Source organism: Emydura macquarii, unplaced genomic scaffold (assembly GCF_026122565.2).
Source record: "Emydura macquarii macquarii isolate MOO-44397 ecotype Brisbane River unplaced genomic scaffold, CSIRO-AGI_Emac_v2 contig_320, whole genome shotgun sequence".
In the NCBI taxonomy this organism is placed as follows: Eukaryota; Metazoa; Chordata; order Testudines; family Chelidae; genus Emydura; species Emydura macquarii.
Genome location: NW_027130457.1, coordinates 7,441,045 through 7,464,530, shown reverse-complemented (window position 1 = coordinate 7,464,530; position 23,486 = coordinate 7,441,045). Strand labels below are relative to the sequence as shown.

At 45.1% G+C, this 23,486-nt stretch overlaps 1 protein-coding gene across 4 annotated transcripts in view; it reads left to right on the top strand.

The window, feature by feature from the left end:
• Window positions 1-23,486, top strand: part of TRIO (trio Rho guanine nucleotide exchange factor) — a 402,248-nt gene that overhangs the window by 232,685 nt on the left and 146,077 nt on the right. For all 4 annotated transcript variants that reach the window (XM_067569989.1, XM_067569997.1, XM_067570009.1 and 1 more), the window contains 4 exons: window positions 2,355-2,474; window positions 5,541-5,732; window positions 6,589-6,738; window positions 8,934-9,048. In XM_067569989.1, the coding sequence (XP_067426090.1) occupies window positions 2,355-2,474; window positions 5,541-5,732; window positions 6,589-6,738; window positions 8,934-9,048 (577 nt within the window). The remainder of the gene's footprint in view (window positions 1-2,354; window positions 2,475-5,540; window positions 5,733-6,588; window positions 6,739-8,933; window positions 9,049-23,486) is intronic.

The window sequence follows — 23,486 nt, the reverse complement described above, 5'->3', positions numbered from 1 at the left end:
TTTTTTAAATTTAGAATGGTTCTCTGAATAAAAAGGCTATTTTTTAACTATTGCAAGGCTGAGTTCCAATACCATCAAAGTACTTCAAGTCTGCAGTACTATCTACATGCTAAACATGCTTTCGCATCCAGTTCTTGTGCTACAGATAACCCACCGACAGCAAATGAATCCTGCCAACCGTGACATAGGGCATGTCTATACTGACGGCGGCAAAGTCGCCGCCACCAGATCGATCTTTCTGGATTGATTGAGCGGTCAGTGTAGACCCGCTCAATCGATCAGGAAGTCGACTGAGTAAAACCACCCCCTCAAGTAGCGTAGCGCTGCGTTGAGGGGAACACTGTTCCCGTCGGCGCAGCACAGTGAAGACACCGTGCAGAAGGGAAGCACAGCAGTCGACGTGAGTTATGCAAGCTACTCTGCTTAGTTTGCGTAACTCCCGTCGACTGCCGCTGAATCTCCAGGTAAGTGTAGACCAGGCATAGTGTGCTTACAGAGTTTCAGGATCACTACCATCCCATGGATCAAACACAGTACAATAACTTAACCAATGCTATTGCAAAGTTCATGGCTATGGACTGCAGGCTAGTCAATATTGTAAATGACAGAGGGCTAAGAGATGATGTTCATATTGCGTCTTCCAATCAATCATACACTTGTCTTCCCGAGGAACTATTGAATTACGAATACGTGACCTAGATCACAACGAGAAGACTACAAAAATTGGAGCGTCTGAAAAATTCACTAGCTGTTGCCTTGACTGGTGATCACTGGACATCCTTGAGCAACGAGAACTATCTTGGAGTCGCAGCACATCTGATTGATGCTGCACGGACACTTCATTCGTTTACTTTAACAGTAACACGTACTGAAGAGAGACATTATGCTGAAACGTGCAGAGTGTTTCTTGGATAATGTGAAAAAATGGAATATTCAAGAATATTGAATGGAATATTGTTTGAGTGCAATTATGTAAAACAAAAATAATTCTATCTTTGTAAATTGCACTTTCACAATAGAGATTGCACCACGGTACCTGTATGAGGTGAAACGAAAATCAGTATTTCTTTTGTTTATATTTTTGACAGTGCAGATAGTGAGCACTGTCCAATTTGTTTTCTGTGTTGTGATTGAAATCAATATATTTGAAAATGTAGAAAAACATCCAAAAATATTTACAATACATTTAAATTGGTATTCTAATGTGATTAAAACAGCGATTAATTGCGACTGTTTTCATCTTGCAGTTGTGATTATTTTTTTAATTGTTTGAGAGCCTTAATATAAACAGAACATAAGTGTGTATGCATGCATGTGTCAACTTCCTGAGCTGTCAGAGGGAGAACCACGCTTGGCATAGTTCCCCCTGCTGGAAAGGTAGTTTGAACTCTGAGTTGCTGCAGTTATGCAACACTCTAGCCACTTACTTGATTTGTTTGTATTTTAAACCTGCTGCTGCTGTTTATGGGTGCTGCCACATTTGTACTGCCCTGGAAGCCAAATGGGATTGAACAGTTGTATTCTTTTGAGCGTCAGAAAGTGGTGTTCACACTTGGTGGGGATGCAGAACTACTCACCCATGAGCATTCAAAAGGCAAAAAGGGGAGAGAGTAGCCCAAAACATGCATTAACATTAGCCCCATAGATTGCCTCAATATGTTCTTCTTACTGTTTTATTCCCCAATAGCAGGCTTAATAGATGAGATAAGGCTAGCTCAAGTCTGAATTTACTGACAACCAAGAATTTTTTAAAAATACAGTGGACAGTTATGTTACTGTTTGTATGTATATATAGTCATGAATGTACAGTTCTCTCTTCGAGTGATTGCTCATATGCATTCCAATATAGGTGAGTGCGCGCCCCGTGCACGAGTCTCCGGAAGCTTTTATGCCCCTAGCAACCCCCGCGGGTCGGCTCCTGCGCCCCCTGGAGTACCGCACTCATATCTCGGTATATAGGGCACTGCTGACCCCATGGCCCCCAGTTCCTTCTTTCCGCCCGTGACGGTCAGTGTGAATTTACTGACAACCAAGAATTTTTTAAAAATACGGTGGACAATTATGTTAGTGTTTGTATGTATATATAGTCATGAATGTACAGTTACTAAGTCTTATACTCACGTTCAATTTCTTGATGTGAAATGTGACATCTAGAGAGCTAAATTAATGTGTTGACTGTTGTAAATCATAGCCATAACTTCACCTAGTATTAGTTTCTAGGCACTGGCAAGGGCATTATGTTGTGGAACAAGTCTTGCTTCCTTAAGTAGTGTTACTTACAAATAACTTACTTATGTGTAATAATCAGATCAGAGGAAGACTTTTAAACTGTGCTGTCTTGTGTTCTGTTTCAGGTGCTGGGCTGGATCCGAAATGGGGAGTCTATGCTAAATGCTGGGCTTATCACGGCTAGCTCCCTGCAGGAGGCAGAACAGTTGCAACGGGAACATGAGCAGTTCCAGCATGCTATAGAGGTATAAAAACTGCTGTTCATACCATTCTCCAATAAATGGGCTCTTCTGAAATAGTTCATGGCAATCATTAAAGCTGTGTTTTACAATTGAAAAATGAACAAAAATCACAGGGAAGGCCACATTTGAGATACCAGGACACCCTGAAACAAAACCTTCAGGCCTGCAACATCGATACCAACAGCTGGGAGGACTTGGCCCTCGAAGGGCCAGTTGGAGGCAGCACTGTCACTTAGCTATCAAAATTTTTGAAATCAAACAAGCAAACATAAGGGAGGGAAAAGAGAGAGAGGCTATCCCAGCAATTCTATGAACTGCAGGTTTTATCTGCAGTACCTGTGGCCGCATCTGCAGATCAAGGATTGGCCTTATTTCACACAACTGTACACAGATACTCTTAGTCACAAAGAGTTACTGATGCAACTCATTCATCGTCATCGACGGGAGACTCCACACATGGCAATTCTTAAAAAGCAACATTAGGAATAGATTAAATCTATATGTGCCTTCTAGGTAGGTCTCTCACCGCTTGGGCAACAACGAATAGGTTAATAATGTGAGTTTGTACATTTGGGGTGAACAGATGGAATCCATTTATGACAGGTAGATGAGGATCGTTAGTAGGAAAGGGAGTTTTGTATCGCAGGGATTCTGACAGTCATGACTCTGCACTGTGTCAGTGCATTGCTTTTAATAAGTCAAGGGCTGTGGTAGTTCACTTTAAATAAATATTTAATTTGTGTATTTACACATGGCTGAGACAGATTTACTCAAACCGAAGACTATTGCAAACAGTTTTTTACAATAGGAGGCTGTGGGGTTTTAGGATTTAAGGCTACGCTAATATAATAGATGGTAAATTGGTTACAAAGGTGAATATACACAAATTGCATCATTACAATTAAGATGAAACTTTTCCTAACATGGTCTCATAACTTCACTGTATTGTTTGTGTAAATTAATAGGTTTTGTTAGTACTTGAATCTGATCTTTACAAGGCCTTGCTTGCGAACTGAGCTCACCTTAATACATTAGTGTTAATCCTGTCTACACTTTCAGTATAAAATAGGACAAACAATTAAAGACCAATTTTAATGCACCATTATGGGACGTGTGGGAGGGTAATAGCATGTAAAGGGTTTATTTTCAGTATTTTACTTTTGCTGAACACTAAATCATGTCTCTGGTGGTTGGGTAGCTTTTTTTGTTTTCAGAAATACTCCGTTTTATAGTAAATGCCTGCTGTTTTGCTGCATTTTTGTGGAATTGTGTGTTTCCCATCTCTGTTTACAGTTTGCATTGTGTGTGTCCTCCCTTTTGGAAGCTTTAGTACCTCTTGAGTATAACACTCATGAGGTATGGGCATTTATCACTTTAGGATAAATGATTATGAATTTCAATTTGAGTATTTTCTGGACCATAGTGCACTTGGATATAATCAAACGTCTTATACATAGGGCTTCCAGATTACACCTAGATCTCAAACAGGTGTATGTTTTCATGGGGCACCAAATGTTAAGTATTATCATTAATGAATAATCAATTAGTAGGCTCATTTCACATCCCCCTGGATACTTGTTCTTTCCATTTTCACATCACATAAGTGTGAAGTGGACTGTAAGAAAGCTTGTATGAAGAGAATAATGCTGATGTCCAATAATCAAGCTGTGATGGTTTGGGGCTTCACCCAGATCAATAAGAGATTGTGTCATTGCCTGCCCTGTAACCCTGGGTGCCTCTGTGCTGTGCAGCTTTGGCTCAGATCCCTGACACCAGCAACCTGCTCACTGCACATTGGCCCCAACCTGGCTCCAGCCAGTCAGGTTACTCGTTGCAGGGTGACACCAACAGCCCTTCCAGTCCCAAGTTGCCCGGGCAATGTCCAGTCCCTCTCGCTGGACCCTCACAGAAGTTACCAAGTTTGCTGTGTCCAAAGAGACAACACACAACAGCCTGGTAGTTGGCTGAAGGCCCACACTTGAGATGGTTTTCTAATAAAACAAGAATAAGTTTATTATCAAAGAACCTAGGATTAAGTGATTACAAGTAAGAATGAAAGAGAGAGGAAAAGTTAGAAATAAACAAAGCACTCTTTCTAGTGACTAAAAGTTAATTCTAGCAATTTACAACAGTTGTTTAAGCAATTTTATTTCGTACATCATGTTACCAGCATCCCTAGACCTCGAGACCAGGGAACCCAATTTTCATAGGTTCAAAAGGTGCTGTATCCTATCATCCCCTTAGAGATAGACGCAAAAATGAAATGGCTTTCTGCTTTCCCTTATGTTTCCCAAAACTCTCTGTTTTGTCTCCAGACTCAAGATGAACCCTGGTGTTCAGACTTATCCTGTTCTTCCCATCTCCCTCTTGATTCGTAGGTAAAAGGGACTTCCAGTGTATTGATTCCACAGTGCTTAATTTACATTGGAGATAGGTAGAGGGGCTGCCTTCCCTCCTTTCTGTGAGAAAATCTGTTTCTCCCTTTGTTTGGTCACAGACTTTAAAGCGTAATGTCAATTAATATTCCTAATTTCTCATATATAGTTAATACATACGTTCACAATGATGGTAATCACCACTGTGGCACCAGCTTTCATAAGAGACCTTACTCAATACACTTTTATCGTACAGTAGTATTGTATGCAATCAATTGATTCAATTACTTATTCTTTGATGTTTAGTCCCCTGTTCTCCCCTTGGGGTGTCACAAGTCCCAGAACATTCCAACTTATCCACCTTTCTACTCCAAAGAGAAAACAAACCTGGAAGCCATAATTATAATCAGGTTATGAACTGTAACTTGGTGTGCACTGAATTCTCTATTGCTGTGCAATCGCTATGCATGTAGACTGATGGTCTCTGTCGATGGATGATAAATCTCTGTTGAATTTACATCAGATTTGTTTGCCTAGAAAAAATTATGCTGCTACTGACTGCTAGCCCTTTATTTCTTGTGTCTGATGTATGTGTTTAGAAAAATATCATTGCAAATAAGAAAATAAAACAAGGATTTAAAGCAAATGCATTTAAATGTTATGCAATTAAATATTTATTTCAACTTCTTATCAGAAAACACATCAAAGTGCACTGCAGGTGCAGCAGAAAGCAGAGGCGATGTTGCAGGCTAATCATTATGATATGGACATGATCAGGGACTGCGCTGAGAAAGTTGCTTCTCATTGGCAACAGCTAATGCTCAAGATGGAGGACCGGCTCAAACTTGTGAATGCTTCTGTTGCCTTCTATAAAACATCAGAGCAGGTATAAGAACTATTGAAGACTTGCCTTCTTTGCAGAATAGTAAAGGGATTTGTGGTATTTTATTATAAAATTACCTTTGACTCAAGTGGCAGAGTTAAATAGTTTTTGGGATCAAGTTTATAAAACTGATATTAGCAGAAATGTTGGTATTATTAAAATTTTATTTAGAACTTCCCATGCTGTCTTGGAAACGATGGCAGCAAAATGAAACTGACCATAACCAAATTGCAGTACAGTCAGTGATTTTTTTCTTTCCTGTATTGAGCAGGAAACAAAAAAACAAAGTATGTTTGTAAAATGCTTATTCACATGTTATTAATAACATTCATGTAGGGTTTCCTCCTAAATATTCCTTTGTTATTAGTCTTTGTCTTTGTGGTAATTCAGCTACATCTTAAATCCTCATCTGCCCCTCTTGACCTTTTTTTTCTTTCCTCCAAGTTTGAGATCAAAATCATGTAACTAATTAATTTGGATTTTCAGTTTGCCCAGGGAAAGTGTCATGTGTATGTATCCTCTCATGTAAGAAATCACTTCTGATCATAGCTTGATTAAAATCCTATCACCATAAATAATTAGCGTGTTACCCCCCATATCATGCTTTTTATCTTCAAAGTGTTTAATGAGTTTTAATCCACACCACACCTGGGGGGGAAGGTGGTGGCGTTTTCCCTATTTTAGAGATTTGACATGGAAACAGATAAATTGAAGGGTTTCCTTAAAGACACAGTCAGCGTCTTTGTCAGATTTGGGATCAGATGTCTGGGGTTCCTGGTTTCAAGTCTCCTGACTCAAACTACTTCACAATGTTGTTCAAGTGAAATACTAGCACTATTTGTCTCCTTTTGGCTGGAAGGTATGCAGTGTGCTGGAGAGCCTGGAGCAGGAATATAAACGGGAAGAAGACTGGTGTGGGGGAGCGGACAAACTGGGTCCCAACTCTGAAACAGATCACGTAACCCCTATGATAAGCAAGCACCTTGAACAAAAAGAAGCGTTCCTGAAGGTAAAGATATCGTTGGTTGCATGTTGGGAATCATGTGGTTACAAACTCTACTTCACATATCGCGAATGCACCTATAAAACTCAAGAAAAACCCAGTGACATGTGAATGGCTTTGTGAGTTCCTGAATGGTGATTATACAGGAAATGGCATGTGACTGTTTCTTGTAGTGATTAGAACATTGCCAAGTGCATAAAATTGGAGCCAGTTATATAAAAACACTTCCAATTCAACTTCAGAGATAGCACAGAGAATCGGGCATCCCACTGTGATAGAAGTGCAACTGGGACTCTCTGTTCAGCAGCCACTGCTTTCCAGAATGCTCCAAAGACACTTCTTTAAAAGAAGCAACAGCCCCTCAGCACAGTGGCTCCCCAGGACTCAGAGCAGCTCCCAGCGGCACTAGAGCTGCAGTGGGGAAACCCGATTCTGTAGTGTTTTATAATTGCTCCTAAAAACAAAATAATATTCTATAGTAAAGCTCCAAAACGCTATGGTGCCACCATGTCTTTGAATATTACTGTTACTGTTCTACTGTTAAAATAAAGTTAATGGTTCAGATTTTTTAACCAAGTTAAAAATTAAAAATCACCTAGGAAGAGGAGAGCCAATTTGGAAGAGGAAAGGGTAGCAGAAGGGGAATGAGGAGAGAATAGCAGGGGGAAGAAGGCAATGGGAGGGAGGGGGGGTAAAGACTGCTGCTTTTCAGAGAGATAAGAAAACCTTAAAATGTAGTACAAGAAATTCAACACAACAGCAAGCTGAAGAAATGAAGAGGCAGTACAGGACCACTTTTATTCAATGTTTGTTGATAAGCAAGGTAACTTAGAAATGGTAATGTGTCAATGGTATTTGAAAGTAAGGTTTATTGGTTGTGATAGCCTTCACTCGTGGGACATGGGTCAGTAAATATACAGAATGCCCATCCTGTGGTGGTGTATTCGAGTAGTGGCTGTTGACAAATCAGAATACAAGATCTCTTAATGCTAGCTTTTATCACTCTAGTCTGTACCCCATCTGGCCTTAAATAAATCTGATAAGTCTGTTGCACTGTAGTACTGAGCCCTATTGCTACTGATCCATGGTTGGGACTAAGCCAACTGGAGGAATGAAGAAGTAGTTTTGGAGGTCAGTGGCTAGTGTTTAGCCTGCTTGGCTGACCCAATCTTGTAGATTAAGAAATGAGGAAATGGGCTAAACAAGCAGCTGAAGATAGCTTCATCACTCGTGGGCAGGTTAAAGAGAGACTCCTGGGATAACTAATGAGCAGTACAAGTAGGCTGCTGTTCATATGGAGTAACAAAAGTGACGTGGATGTCTGCACTGCAATACAGCATAAGGCTGCTTCTAAAGCTCTTAGAAAGAATTAACAATATGCCTCACCGAAACCTTTGAAAGCCTCTTAATGTTCGATACTGAGATGAAAACACCCCTGAAAACGTGAATTGTAGTATAATTGTAGGTGCAGTGTAAAATGGATCTTGGAGCTGCACATGTCTGAATTTTTGGGCTCCCTTGAGAATATGATCTTATAAATTACTGTCTCAGTGACTGTTATTGGACATATCTGTGCTGTCTTTGCCTAACCTTTTAAAGTAATATTTTGATGTTCTGTTTCATTACAAACAAAAGACACCAGGACTAAATATAGTATTTGGTGTATATATTCAGAAGTTCAGGTTACGAAGACAGCTGAGCTGGGTCTTGGCAATGCAGCTAGATTGTGGCTGTTTTGTTGCTCTTTGGTTTGAATGCTTTTAAGACCTTTAAAGGGCATGTCTTCATTCAGCACTTTTGGTTTCTTTTCAGCAGAGCAATTATTTTTTCTGTTTAAATTAGTGGTGGATGTTTTACAATATCCAGGTGATTACTAAAAGTTGTTCACTTGGTTTACATAATAAATAATTATAGCAAATATGTAAAAACAAACCACTTTCTACACCTTGACTCACACTTAAAAGTATGGAGAAGATGACCACTTTTAAGTAACTTCAGGTATAAATTACATGTAATGCTATTTTGCATGAAGTGCCAGATAACCTTGCTACTTGTTTGGAAAATAGTGATCTTTTTAACTGTGTTTGTCTGCACTGTGTAGAATAGGATATGGTAAGCAAAAAGGAGAGTGCATGTGTATCCGTGTACATGCATGCCCCTTCAAAGACAGCAATATCAAATGCTACCAAATCTTTTCGTAGGCTTGTACGCTGGCTCGGAGGAATGCTGATGTCTTCCTGAAATACCTGCATAGGAATAGTGTAAATATGCCAGGGATGGTGACTCACATCAAAGCTCCTGAACAGCAAGTCAAAAGTAAGTATTGGAATTTGGCCTTCATATGCTGCAGTAAGTCTGATAGGATGAGGGTGTGAGCCCCTGCCAGGGTAGATACTAAGTTTTTCAGATTTAATAGAAAAGAAGTAATCGCTTTGGTGAAGGTTTGAAATAGCTAGTAACCACTTAGCTGCATTTTTCAATTTAAAAAGAAAAAGAAGAATGTCTTGCACCCAAATAAGGTTTGATTGCTATCAATTTGTCTATTTCAAACTTTGTTGTATTTAATTTACAAATGGAGATTAAATGCATTGCTGCTGTTGAGTCAACACAATAGTTTATTTTCGTATGGTACTCTTCATACAGAAGTGTTGAAAATTCCACAGCCGATGAGTCTATATAAGCACATTTGGTGTTCTGGGCTATACAAAAAGCAAAGGAAATTCTGAGTGGTGGGAGAATACAAGACTGGGTCCCTTGACGATGTCATCTCTTATATCAGGCTTATTGTATCTCTGGACTAGTTCAAAGATGCTTGATTGAGCAAAGGATAATTGGGGGACCCCAAATAGTAGGGTTTATAAACTTGTGTGCAGTTATGATGGTGGAGAAAAGGAGATGGATCTTGAGATGGGATTTGAAAATTGTCAGTATTCATTTAGGCAAAGCAAGACTTTGAGGTGGTATTGGTCCACTGGGATGAGGAGTGTGAGAGATGTAGTGCCCACAGTGAAAGGGGAGGTGGGGAGAGAACAACAATCAGTGGTGTTGCACCAACAGAAGCACAGAAAATAAATGAGATAGGAGAAGTCGAGTTGGAATGTGATAGAACTCAGAGAGGGTTTTGAACAATAAGGATCTTTCTGCAATAGATTTTTGAATTATGATTGCTTGTTTGCCAAAATTATGGTTCCCCCAACCACACTTCAACTACGGCTAAACGTTTGGGTCATAAAGTAGACAGGTACAGCATGTTCAAATATTGCTGAAAGAAGGATTGTCCCCTCACTGCACTGTGGGTTGAAGAACTTTTTGCAATTGCTTCTTCATGCAGTTTGGCCATGTTAAATTGAAAACTAAGCCATGCTGAATTGTGTTTGTGGAGGCGGGATAAGGGGAAGCATGCTGATGTATGTAGTTAGCCTTGGCACCTTTTCTTACTGTACACACAATCTAGAAGGGAGGAAGTGGATTTGTATTGGTTTTGTAAAGGGGCAAGATGTCAGCACCTATTTGAGATGTTTTTGGGAGTGGGGGAAATGAATTGTGGGTTTCAGACAAATACATGGTTTGAATTGGAGGACTGAAGAGGGTTCATAAGGGATGGAGTCACAGCAGTGAATATGAGAAGGGATAAAAACATGAATTAGTTTAGGCAGAGGTTAAGACAATGTACAGTGTGGCCCTTCAGAAATATATAGCTTACATAAAGATTTTTTCATACAACTTCATGGATATTTTTTAAAGTAAGAATTTGAAACAGTTCAGTGTAGCAACAAAGACTTGTAAACTATTTGGATTTAATCTGATTGCTATTGGTACATTTATAGTAGGTGTGCAATCAGCTCACCTACTGGAGAGCAGAAAGATTTAAGTGAAGAAAGGAGAGAAATACCAAACTGTCCCTGAGGATATGACTGTATCTGTACTGTACTTTTCATGATCTCCTACATGAACATAGTAATTGGCATGCTTAGTTCAGACATATATGTCACAGACAACAATAACCTACATGTAGGAAAAACTAAATCTACAATAATCTACATGTGGGCAATATAAGCCTTTCCTCTTAAGAACTTCTTCGTCTGTTTCATAAAACAAAGTAATAGTACTGAAAACATGTATTGAGGTGTACTGAGTTTTTTTCTTTGTAGGACTCAGTACTGCAATGGAAGCTGACCAGATAATTCATAGAACCATAGGGAATGTAGGTCTGGAAGGTACCTGCAGAGGTAATCTAGTCATTCCATGATTTAGATGCCTGAATGTGACAAGATATTTTCTTTTTCAAAGTATATTTAACTAAAACAAAAGGAAAGAGTACGATAAAGGACTGTAATAAAGCAGTAGACATTTCTTGTCAAATGCAAGCTGTAGTATGTTTCACAGAGTCATTACATTCCCTGTCCTTCATAGATGAATCTGACATCTTGAAATGCTGTCTGCTTTGCGAGCCTGTGCTTTGTAAACAGAGATTAAAGCTTTTAGCATAAATAGAACGTTGAAAAAAATGAACAAATCTTTGAGTTTTTCTACAAATCTGTACTTCACATTTAAAAAAGCTTTTTTCTAGAACACACTGGATGCCTGTTTCATAAAATGAAATGAAGCATTTAGAAGTGCATCCCAATGAATGGAGGACGGTTAGGGTTATGAGCCACCAATGTCATGTGGCTGTGAAAAAAGCTAATGCACTCCTAGGATGCATCAGATGAGGTATTTCCAATAGAGACAGGGAGATGATAGTACCGTTATACAAGGCGCTGGTGAGACCTCATCTGGAATATTGTGTTCAGTTCTTCTTCGAGTGATTGCTCATGTCCATTCCACTATAGGTGTGTGCATGGCTGCCGGAACTTTTTTCACCTTAGCAGATGCCGTAGGGCCAGCTCTGGTGCCCCCTGGAGTCCCACGCACATGCCACGGTATATGAGGCACTGCCGGCCCTGCGCCCCCACAGTTCCTTCTTTCTATCTGTGGTGGTTACTGGAACTGCCTGTGCTTCCATTGCAAGTGCTTTATTCCCCATGTTTAAACATTAAGCTAAGGTTTTTTTGTGTTAGTTAGTTAGTTAGATTAGTAACTGCTGTAGTGGTAGTTAGACACTTGAAGATAGTCTAGCTGAGTTTTTTTACCAGGCACGGGTTTGCTCCGGTGTCATGGCTTCAAGCCGTGCTCTCCGGCGGGAAGGCTTTCCCACTGACTGACCACCACTGCCTGAAGCGTGTGGGAAGCTCTTCGTAAGTAAGAGAATGGATCATAAGGCTTTCAGACCGCCAGAAAATCCACCTGAAAGCCCAGCTCACGGAGCCCCAAGCCGGCTCTGAGTCAACCGCTTTGCTGTGGTATCCAGCGCGCCACCAGTGCAGAAAGCACCGTCAGCACTGACCCAACTCGGCACCGCAGAGATGGAAGCACTCGGACTCCCCCGCACTGTCGAAGCAGGAGAGGTGGCGCACCCATCCCCACCGAGGTCAGATCATGGAGACCCGATGCCGGAACCAGTGTCTCCAGCCAGGGAGCCTCCCCTGACTCGAGGAGTGGGGGAGCCCCTCGGCACCTACTGGCACCGTCGACTTCGGTGGCTGAAGGGCGGCAAGACTCTTGTTGGCCTTGCATACACTGTCACCGCCCATACCTCCACGAGAGAGAAGGGGCTGGCGTTCAGGGGAAGCCCACGCTGGGACCCCATGAATGGCTCAGGAGATCCCCAGTACAGGGAGGAAGATCTCCTGCAGACCGGTTTCCTAGGGTAGAGCAGGAACGCTCCCCTAGAAGTCATCCCGGGTCGCGGTCACCGGACCAACCTGCATCGAGGCAGAGAGCGAAGTCGCCCGCCCGACACCAGTCTCGACACACACACACACACACACACACACACACACACACACACACACACACACACACCCCCCCCCCCAGCACTGGGTGAGGTCCATCCCACTGCTCCGGCACCTAAGAGTTTGCCAGTAAGTATGCGGCACTGATCCCGGTCAACGGAGATAGTCTTGGTACTGAGGAGCCGGGCAGCACAGAACCCGGATGCCGGAGATGGACTCGGCACCGAGGAGTTTGGCCCCTGCACTGAGGCAATGATGAACTCCAGATGCCAGAGACGGACTCGGCACTGAGGAGTTTGCCCTGCACCGAGGCAAGCCTGGATGCCGGAGACAGCCTCGGCACCGAGGTTTCACCCCCTGTACTGAGGCTGCACCAAACTCGCTGGCCGGAGACAGACTCGGCACCGAGGAGTTCGCCCTGCACCAAGGCCAGGCAAGCTGGTCACTGGAGCTTGACTCAGTGCCAAGACGCATACTGAGTGCAAAAAGTCCTCGGTGCAGGGATGATGCTCGGGTCACCCCGGCTCGCCGGAGCGTTGTCCGTATGCTTGGTCCAGCTGCAGCACTCACAACGAACCTCGTAGTCAAGGTGATCGTCGCCCAGGGTTCGCTCTCTGGAGCGACCGTACTGTACAGTAAGAGGTTTTGAGCAGCCCCAGCAGTGGTCTGTCAACGGTGTCTGTGTCCCTTTGGGGATGCAGTACCTGGGGGAGCAACCATCAGTGAAGGTGCCAGAACCGCAGGCAGATGGCGTCAAAGGCAGTGGTCACCCCAATGGCTGTATGGGGGCCTAAGGGGTTTCCCAAGGAGGGACAGGACCACGGTCCGTCAACCCCCCAGGGATGCAGTCAGTGCCTCAAGTCAAGAAAAAGACCACCATGCGCCCTTGGCGATGACTCGTCCCCACAGGCAGCAACTTCTGTGGGGACCGCCTGTCGGTGGGAAGAGGGGCTGCGGCCACCTGGGGGCTGGAGGCAAAGGAGCAAAAGGGGTGTCAGACAACCTTTAATATGCTACCAAGGGGCTCTACAGAGTGGTAGCCGTCCTGGCCTACAGGCAATCGCTGGAGTGGGGAGGAAGATCTCCAACAACCCGGTCACCCCACATGGAGGGGTCGACACTGCGTGGCTCCCTCAGAAGTCACTCCAGGTCATGGTCGCCAGAGCACCCCTCATCAGTGGGGCACGGAGAGAGGTCATCCTCCTGGCACCAGTCACAATCCCCAGCACCGGGCAAAGTTCGAGGCGGCGCCTGTTTGGGTTGCCTGCAGGAGGCCGCTCCCTAGAGGGAAGTCGGCACTGTTCCCGCTCCCCAGCACCGAGGAGTTCACCTGCATCAGTGCGGCACAGAACCTGGTCGCAGGAGGCTAACTCAGCACTGAGAGGGAAGCGGCGACATAAGTCCTCGGTGCCCAGGCGCCATTCTGGGCACTTCAGTTCGCAGTCAGAGCATCTTTCTCTGTGTCAGCACCAGTTGCAGCACCGGCACTGGGTCTTATCATCATCATGATCAATGACGCCAAAAGCCCGTTCTCCAGAGCTCCAGAGCACCCACAGATTGGGTCATCACTCCCCTGCCACTCGGCACCGTGGCCAAGGCTCCGAGGCAGTCCCATCGTGGTCGTCTGACAGTGAGTCGGTGTCCTCTCGAGAGGACAGCCATCGGGTGAATCGTCACCACCAACAAAAGATGCTGGAGTACCCTTCAGCTCAAGCAGCCCTGGGATGGCCTCAAGGACAGTGCCACCCGAGTGGCAGTATTGGGGACCCTGGGGGTTTCCAGTCAGGCCAGGTCCACAGTCGCTCAGGTTGTCTGGGATGCAGTCTGCATCACAGACGCCGGAGAAGAGCCATCATTCAGCCTCTGACAACAATTCGGACCCCCAGGAAGGGGCCTCTGTTGGGGCCCCTTGTCAGCAGGAAGGGATGCCACCACCCACCATGCCCTTCCAGTCCTCCTCCTCTTCCCCAGATGAGGCAGTCATCCAGGGACACTCGGCGCCCCTGGATGATTTTGGAGTGCATCAAGAGCTTCTCAAGAAGGTGGCTTCCAACTTGGGGTTGGAGGTGGAGGAGCTGAAGGAGGCATCAGTCTCTTTAATGTCCTGGCAGCTGCTGCCCCAGCCCAGGTTGCCTTCCCCGTGCATGAGGGGGTATTGAAGATAGTGAAGGCCCTGTGGCAGTCCCCTTCATCAATGGTCCCAACCTCTAAGAGGGCCGAGAAAAAATATTATGTCCTGGCCAAAGGATTTGAGTACCTTTTCACCCACCCCTCTCCTGGGACCCTGATGGTAGATGTGGCCAATCAGCGGGATAGGCAGGGACAGCCTGGTTCCATGCCAAAAAACAAAGATAACAAGAAATTGGACCTGTTCGGGAGAAAGGTTTATTAGACGGCAAACCTGCAGTTTCAAATTGCCAATCAGCAGGCTCTCCTGAGCAGGTACAACTTCAGTCTCTAGAACTCGCTAAAGCACTTTGTGAACGCTTTGCCCCAGGACCAGGTGCTGGAATTAGTACCATCCTGGAGGGGAGGGTATCACGGTGGCCAGACCAGCGCAACAGGCGTCTTCGGATGCAGCGGACTCGGCAGGCAGAGCCACGGCCTCCACCGTCTGCATGCACAGGTGTTCATGGCTGCAATCCTCGGGGCTGTCCCAGGAGGTCTAATAGTCCTTCCAGGTCCTCCTCTTTGATGGGTCGGCCTTGTTTTCAGACCAGACAGATGTGAAGTTTCATGGTCTGAAAAACTCGAGGGCCCCAGACTTCTAGACGCCAGTTCCGTCCTCAGGGCCAGCAACAGCAGAGGTACCAGCCACAGCGGTTCATGCCTTACAGACAGAGAAACAGAAATAGGGGGTCTAGGAAATGTCAACCAACACCAGGGTCTTCCTCAGCCCCCCCAGCAAGGATCGTCTAGGCGATCCAGTAATCAAAGGAAGTCATTTTGAAGGTGCGCCCGAGGGCGGCGTTCCAGCCTGTTCCTGGGTCCCTCCCGTCCCTTCTTGAACCTCCTAGCTCCTCTCCTGTCCGAATGGGCCAAGGTCACTTTGGATTGCTGGGTCCTTGGCATAGTTTTGGCAGGCTGTGCCCTCCAGTTTCCTTCAACCCCTCCCAACAGCCCACCCTCCCTGTCCCTCTTCAGGGACCTCCTCACGAACATCTCCTCAAGATGCAAGAGGTAGAGACCTTTCTCAGCCTGGGTGCCGTAGAAGGGGTTCCACCGAACACAAGGGGAAAGGGGTTTTGCTCGAGGTACTTCCTCATTCTCAAAGCGAAAGGGGGTCTAAGACCTATACTAGACCTGCGTCATCTCAACAAATATCTCAAGAGGCTGAAATTTCGCATGGTCTCCCTTGCCTCCATCATTCCCTCCCTGGATCCGGGAGACTGGTATGCCACCCTCGACCTAAAGGACACTTACTTCCACATTTCTGTCTTCCCCGCCACAGGCATTTCCTCCGTTTCATGGTAGCTGGTTCCCACTACCAGTTTTCAGCGTTGCCCTTTGGACTTTCCTCAACCCCGAGGGTGTTTACAAAATATATGGCGGTGGTGATGGTGCGCCTGAGATGCAATGGGGTCCAAATTTTCCCCTCCGGGGACAACTGGCTGATCAGGAGCAAGTTCAGGGCCCAGGTCCAGAACAGTGTAGATCTGATATGTGCCACCTGCTGCCGGCTGGGCCTGGTAATAAATGAGCAGAAGTCCACATTAACCCCAGTGCAGCAGATAGAGTTCATCGGGGTGGTCATGGACACATCCCAAGCCAAAGCTTTCCTACCCCAGCCACACTTCGAGGTGATGTCTGCCATCATTGCTTGCCTGCACCTCTGCCAATGAAAACAGCCAGGCACTATCTGCAGTTGTTAGGCCACATGGTAACCTACACTTAAGTAGTGAGGCTGGCTCACCTAAGACTCAGACCACTTCAGTCATGACTGGCCTCAGTTTATGCCTCAAGGAGACATTCCCTGGACCGGGTGGTCACAGTTCCCCCCACCCCCAGATCCTGGCCACACTGAACAGGTGGTGGAGCCCCCGGGCAGCGTTGAGGGGTGTGCTGTTCGAACAGCTGGTCCCTTCGGTCACCCTGGTATCAGACGCCTCAGACTTGGGGTGGGGGGCCCATATTAGCGCCAACCTCGTCACACAAGGGGTCTGGTCGAGGGAGGAGAGGCACATGCACATCAATGTGAGAGAGTTACGGGCTATTCGACTAGCATGTGGAGTGTTCGTCCACTTTATTGCAGGCAAGGTGGTGCAGGTACTGACAGACAATACAGCGGCCATGTATTACATCAACAGGCAAGGGGGAGCCCGTTCCTCAGTCCTCTACAAGGAAGCCATTTGTCTGTGGGATCTGGCGATGAGGCACAATTTTCTCATAATAGTCTCTCACCTCCCGGGAGTGAGGAATGATGAGGTGGACTGCCTCAGCAGGTCGTTCTTACCCTGCCACGACTGGTCACTGCATCCAAGTGTGGTCTCTATGATTTTCCAACGGTGGGGCTCTCCCCAGGTGGACCTGTTTGCATCAGCATGGAATAAGAAATGCCCGCAGTTTTGCTCCCTCCATGGTCTGGAGGCCAGGTCACTCTCTAATGCTTTCCTTCTGCAGTGGTTGGGAAGTTTCACGTACGTGTTTCCACTTATTCCTCTCCTTCACAAAGTCCTGCTGAAAATCAAAAGGGACAAGGCAGATGTTCTCTTAATTGCACCAGCCTGGCTGCACCATCACTGGTTCAGCATACTGCTGGACCCATCAATGGGCCCCCCGCTGGAGCTTCCGAGATGGCACGATCTCCTGTCCCAGGATCATGGTTACTTGCTACACCTGGACCTGGACTCCGTACACCTCACGGCATGGAGGCTCTGTGACTGAGCACAGACAAGCAAGCCTGTTCGGCACAAGTCCAGCAAATCCTGCTGGGTTAGCAGGAAAACTTCCACGCAAATCATGTATCGGGCTAAATGGAAGCCATTCACCTGTTGGCCACAGTCCCAGGGGCTAGCCATGGCCTCCCTGAAGGTCCACCTAGCGGCTATATCAGCATTCCACTAGCTTTTGGAGGGGAGATCAATTTTCTCCCACCTTATCACAATCAGGTTCCTGAAAGGGGTGGAGGGGCTCTATCCACAGGTCCCTGGGATTTCATCCTGGTCCTCTCACAGCTCATGGGGCCCTGCTTCAAGCCCCTGGCTACATGCCCTTTACTGCTGCTGTCATGGAAGGTGGTCTTCCTGGTGACCATTACCTTGGCAAGGAGGGCCTCCAAAATTAGGGCGCTGACCTCGGAGCCTCCTTATACTGTGTTCTATAAAGACAAAGGTCAGTTGCGGCCGCACCCGGCCTTCCTGCTTAAGGTGGTTTCCCAATTTCATTATAACCAAGACATTTTTCTCCCCGTGTTTCTTCCCAAACTGCATTGTTCGGAGGAGGTGGTGGCATATGCTAGATGTAATACGGTGGCTAGCATTCTACATCGAGCGCACAAGACCGTTCCGGAGATTTACATTACTCTCCATCGCGGTGACTGATCGGATGAAAGGCTTACCTGTTTCCGCCCAGCGCATCTCATCATGGTTGACTTCCTGCATCAAGTTCTGCTATGAGCAGACGAAGGTGCCACTTCCAGGGATAATTACAGCCCACTCAACCAGAGCTCAAGCTTTGTCTACACCTTTCCTAGTGAGAGTGCCTGTGCAAGACATCTGCAGGACTGCCACCTGGTCGTCTGAACACACCTTGACGTCCTACTACGCCATCGTCCCGTGGGCACAGGACGACGCAAGCTTCAGCAGAATGGTGCTGCAGGCAACTCATCCGTAACTCCGGCCCACTTCAAAGGTATTGCTTGTAAGTCACCTACAATGGAATGGACATGAGCAAGCACTCGAAGAAGAAAAGACAGTTACTTACTTTGTAACTGTTGTTCTTTGAGATGTGTTGCTCATGTCTATTCCACGACCCACCCCTTGTCCCCGCTGCCGGAGTTGGCGGCAAGAAGGAACTGAGGGGGGTGTAGGGCTGGCAGCGCCTCATATACCGCAGCATGCGCGCAGGGCTCCAGGGGGCGCTGAAGCCGGCCCTATGGGTACTGCCAAAGGGAAAAAAAGTTCCAGTAACCATGCACGAAGGCGTGCACACACCTACAATAGAATGGACATGAGCAACACATCCTGAAGAACAACAGTTACAAGGTAAGTAACCATCTTTTTTACCATATATCTTTCTGGCTCTTGGCATCCAAAGGATCGCATAGCTTTAACCATAGCAATGCACAGCCAAATGTCTCACTGGCACATCATCTGTACAATGTTCTGATAGCATGGACGCCGTCCCAGTTAGCTAAGTGGCTCTTACATGCTGTGTAGTACAATTGACTCCAGTTACATCATTCTCAAGATGTCCATTTTCAAGATGTCCAGTCAGAAATGTTGTAATACCTGGAGATATCCCCAGAAATCTGGGAAACGTGTCAGCAGGATGTGTTTCAAGGTTTCAACATGTATCTGATGCAGTGGGTTTCTGCCCATGAAAGCTTATGCTCAAATAAATTTGTTAGTCTTTAAGGTGCCACAGAACTCTTGCTGTTTCAACAGGATGAGAGCTTGAGAGGTGGTGGTAGGTGGATAGACTGTCAGCTTATATGGGTGAGTGCAATCAAGGTGAACCTGAAAGAAAAGGGGAATGGGAGCTCGGTAGATGAGGAAGATGGAAGTACAATTATGGCTGGTACTGCCCTTCTTACCAAATTAGCAGATGATTAAGATTAATAGGCTGAGCTGCTGTTCTGTCGTCCATGTATTTTGCATTGACCCTGAGTTAATATCAGTGTTCCCTGCAGCTATCTTGCATTGCCATGCCACTATCCTGTATCTACTGTGAATGTCACAAGGGTGAGAGTGCAGCAACACAAACTGCTTCCCAGCATAATTTGCCCGTTTGTTGTTACTGAGCATGCTTAGTGACAATTCATGAAACTGTTGCCCTCACTCTGCCTTCACACGGAATCTGAATGTGTTCCCCACTGTCAAAAGTGGCTAAAAAGGTGGGGGGCAAATTGGAGGGGGGGGTTGGTCTGAATTTGTGCAAGGGGCAAACTGTATGTGCAGGGAGGTCAAACAAGTACAGGGAGGGAAGGGAGAGAGAGAGAGATGGGGGGTGGGTCAGGGTTAGGAACTAGGAGCCAGGTTTAAGAAAGGGGAATGGGCGCTGCCAGACTGGGGCAGATAGGGAAGAGCAGAGAGGATAAAAGTTATTGTAAATGAGGTGAGCTCTCTCCAGGATGTGCAAAAACAGGATGTAGATGGCAGAAGGGCTCCCCACCCCAGCAAGATGGCATATCTCAGCACCCACTTCTCACGGCCAGCAGCAGAGTGCTGAGAATTGGGTTGGGAAGACAGGCTCAAGAGAGAGGATACAGTAGGGAGGCTTCCTTCGGGGCTGAGGCTCCTGCCCATGACACAGACGTTACCAAAATACCTGGAGTAACAACTATGGTAGCCAATTTTCAAATATCAGTAATATGACATTTTTTCTTTTTTGCATTATCGAAAGCCAGGAGTCTAAAGGGTTAAGAAACACCCACACCATCCAAATTTTAAGTCTCTTATATTGAGACGCATTGAGTGATGCTATAATTAAAATTGGACGAACATGAGAAAAGTCTGTTTTGTTTGTGAGGACTTTTATGCAGAGTACCCAGAAATCCCAAATGTGGTCATTTTAATTTTATCCATGGTCCTGAGTTTAATAACTAAATGTAAGAATCCTGAACAAAACTGTTAGCAACACCTCAGAACTTCATTATGGTTTCATTTCTGCTAGAAGTGGAAGCACATCTCAAGCATTCCAAGTGAACGTTCTACTATTTGCAAGATACTGCACAATAATACTTGTCTTTAAAACTCCTTGGACACATTGACATGATACTCTAGTGCACTACTGTCAATACTATGCATTTCTGAAGTCCTTAAATAAACATTTATATACTCATAGAAGATTAGGGTTGGAAGGGATCTAAGGAGGTCATCTAGTTCAACACCTTGCTCAAAACAGGATCAACCCCAACTAAATCATCCCAGACAGGGCTTTGTCAAGCCGCATCTTTAAAACCTCTAAGGATGGAGATTCCATCACCTCCCTAGGTAACCCATTCCAGTGCTTTACCACCCTCCTAGTGAGTTTTTTCCTAATATCCAACCTAGACCTCCCCCATTGCAACTTGAGGTCATTGCTCCTAGTTCTGTCATGTACTACCATTGAGAACAGCCTAGTTCCATCCTCCCTGGAACCCTCTTTCAGGTAGTTAAAGATTGCTATCATTCTTCTCTTTTGCAGACTAAACAAGCCCAGTTCCTTCAGCCTCTCCTCCTAAGTCATGTGCTCCAGCCCCCTAATCATTTTTGTTGCCCTCCGCAGGACTGTTTTCAATTTGTCCACATCCTTTCTGTAGTGGGGGGCCTAAAACTGGACACAGTACTCCAAATGAGGCCTCATCAGTGCTGAATGGAGAGGAATAATCACTTCCCTTGATCTGCTGGCAATGCTCCTACTAATGCAGCTCAATATGCCATTAGCCTTCTTGGTAATAAGGGCACACTGTTGACTCATGTCCAGCTTCTTGTCCACTTTAACCCCCAGGTCCTTTTCTAAAGAACTGCAACCTAGCCAGCTGGTCCCCAGTCTGTAGCTGTGCATGGGATTTTTCCATCCTAACTGCAACACTTTGTACTTGTCCTTGTTGAACCTCATCAGATTTCTTTTGGCCCAATTCGTCTAGGTCACTCTGTATCCTATCTCTGCCCTCCAGCATATCCACCACTCTCCCCAGCTTAGTGTCATCTGCAAACTTGCTGAGGGTGCAATCACCCCATCCTCCAGATCATTAATGATCCATTCTTTAAACAGACTTGAAATATTCATTTACACAGTAGACTGTAATCTCTCTAAAAAGTGATTGCAATCCATTGTGTCTATTCTCAGAGAGTTCTGTGTGAGAGTTTTCTTTATTATTAAAAGAAAGAAGTATAAAAGCTTGCTTGCTCATGAACACAAAGTTAGTTCTCAGTGGAACTTGTAGCCCGCTGTGTGCAAAGCAAGTTTAGAAGGAATATTGGTTAATAACTGCATTCTTTCCTTTCTTTGGGTTTGACTTCATTTCTTTTTAGTTACCAATTAACATGACACAAACTTCAGCCCAAACTTGTCTGTCCATCTAAATTTTTTTCCCCCTCTGTAATTCCTTATCTAAATCTACTTTCTCTTCCCTTATTCCATGGTGGAATTAATGTAACACAAGTTCAGCAGTTTTATATAGGAAATTAATGCTTGTGAACAGGCTAGGTCAACAGGAGACTCTGCTTCATTCAATGCGTCGATCGGATGATACTAAGGGAATTATTCTGGTTTGTATAATAAAGGAAGTTCTTGGCTATAGGGACCCCTCTCCTCATTTGTTGCAGAAATTGGGTGCTGTGTAGGAAGAGAAGGCAGGGCCTCAGAGCTAAGGGAGTTGAATGCTTCCCTGGAGAATTGGATTCTATCCTTGTCTCTATTGTAGACTTCCTGCCTGATGCTGGGGAAGTCACTTAAACCAAACTGTCCATGGATGATTACTGTTTGAACATCAGAAAAGTGAGGCACACATAATGTGACACACCTGGGTCTAGATCTGTGAAGTGCTGAGCACTCACAACTGAAAACAAAGTTGGTGCGATGCTTTGAAGACATTATGTGCTGTAAAAATAAGCACTGTGCAAACCCTTTGTGTCTGAAGTCAGGTATACAAAATTAGTGGATGCTTATGACGATTTTGGCGTTAATCTCTCTTAGTCTCAGTTCCCTTGATGTAAAATAGGGATAGTTCTACCTAATTTCATGGGGTTCTTGTGAAGATAGATGGATGTTTGTGATACAATGGTGAGAGCACTGCAAACATCCAGGACAAAATCAATAGTTTTGTATTCAGTGCAGGATTTGGATTATGTGAAGCCTGGGTCTCGAATTGAACCAGGAGGATGAAAAGAAATACTGAGTAACTACTAATTCATTGAATGAAGCAGTGGTCCTGTGGGGAAAAAATAATGTTATGTCCTGTCCCTTTAAACATTTGAGCATTCCCCCACTCGCCAGTGCAAAGCCTCACTTTCATGTTGTTTTTACTTTTCCTGCAAGAACAATAAAACTACCACCACAGCAATCAGCTGAGTTTCCATCAGTTCACTCTGTGTCTGTGTCGTCTTTTCTGATGGGTCCACGTATCACACGTGCAATTAAAGATTGTATTGTACTGCATACGCAGAAGGGGGTGCACATTTAAATTGCATAAGCAATCTTAATTCTGGCATTTCCTAACTTTGAGCTCTACTGAACTTGGCCCACTCATTTGAAGTAACAGCAAAGTGGGGTTGATGCAGGCTAGACACTAAGGGAGATATCACGTTGATGAGGATGGGTGACTGGTATGAGCATAACATGAACAGAAGTGATAATCCACTAAAAATTTGGAGTACAAATGGGCAAGAGGAGAAAGAAAATAGAGAAAATGATGAAAGAAGGGTTGCACAATGGGAGATAACATTGTGAGGAGATCTAGCTATTGAAAATGTTAATTTCTAGTCACAAAAACGGAGCAGTGGAATAGGTAACTGAAAAATCAGGAGAGTAAGTTATTTACGATTCAGGGGCAAGGTACACTTTTGAGCTCTCTCCAAGTCTCTCTAGGGGTACTATTTCCAAGTGAGAGGCTTAAACTCACAGACTTTATGGTCAGAAGGGACCATCATGATCATCTAGTCTGACCACCTGTGCAACACAGGCTACAGAACCTCACCCACCCACTCCTGAAATAGACTCGTAACCTCTGGCTGAGTTATTGAAGTCTTCAAATAATGGTTTAAAGATCTCAAGTTA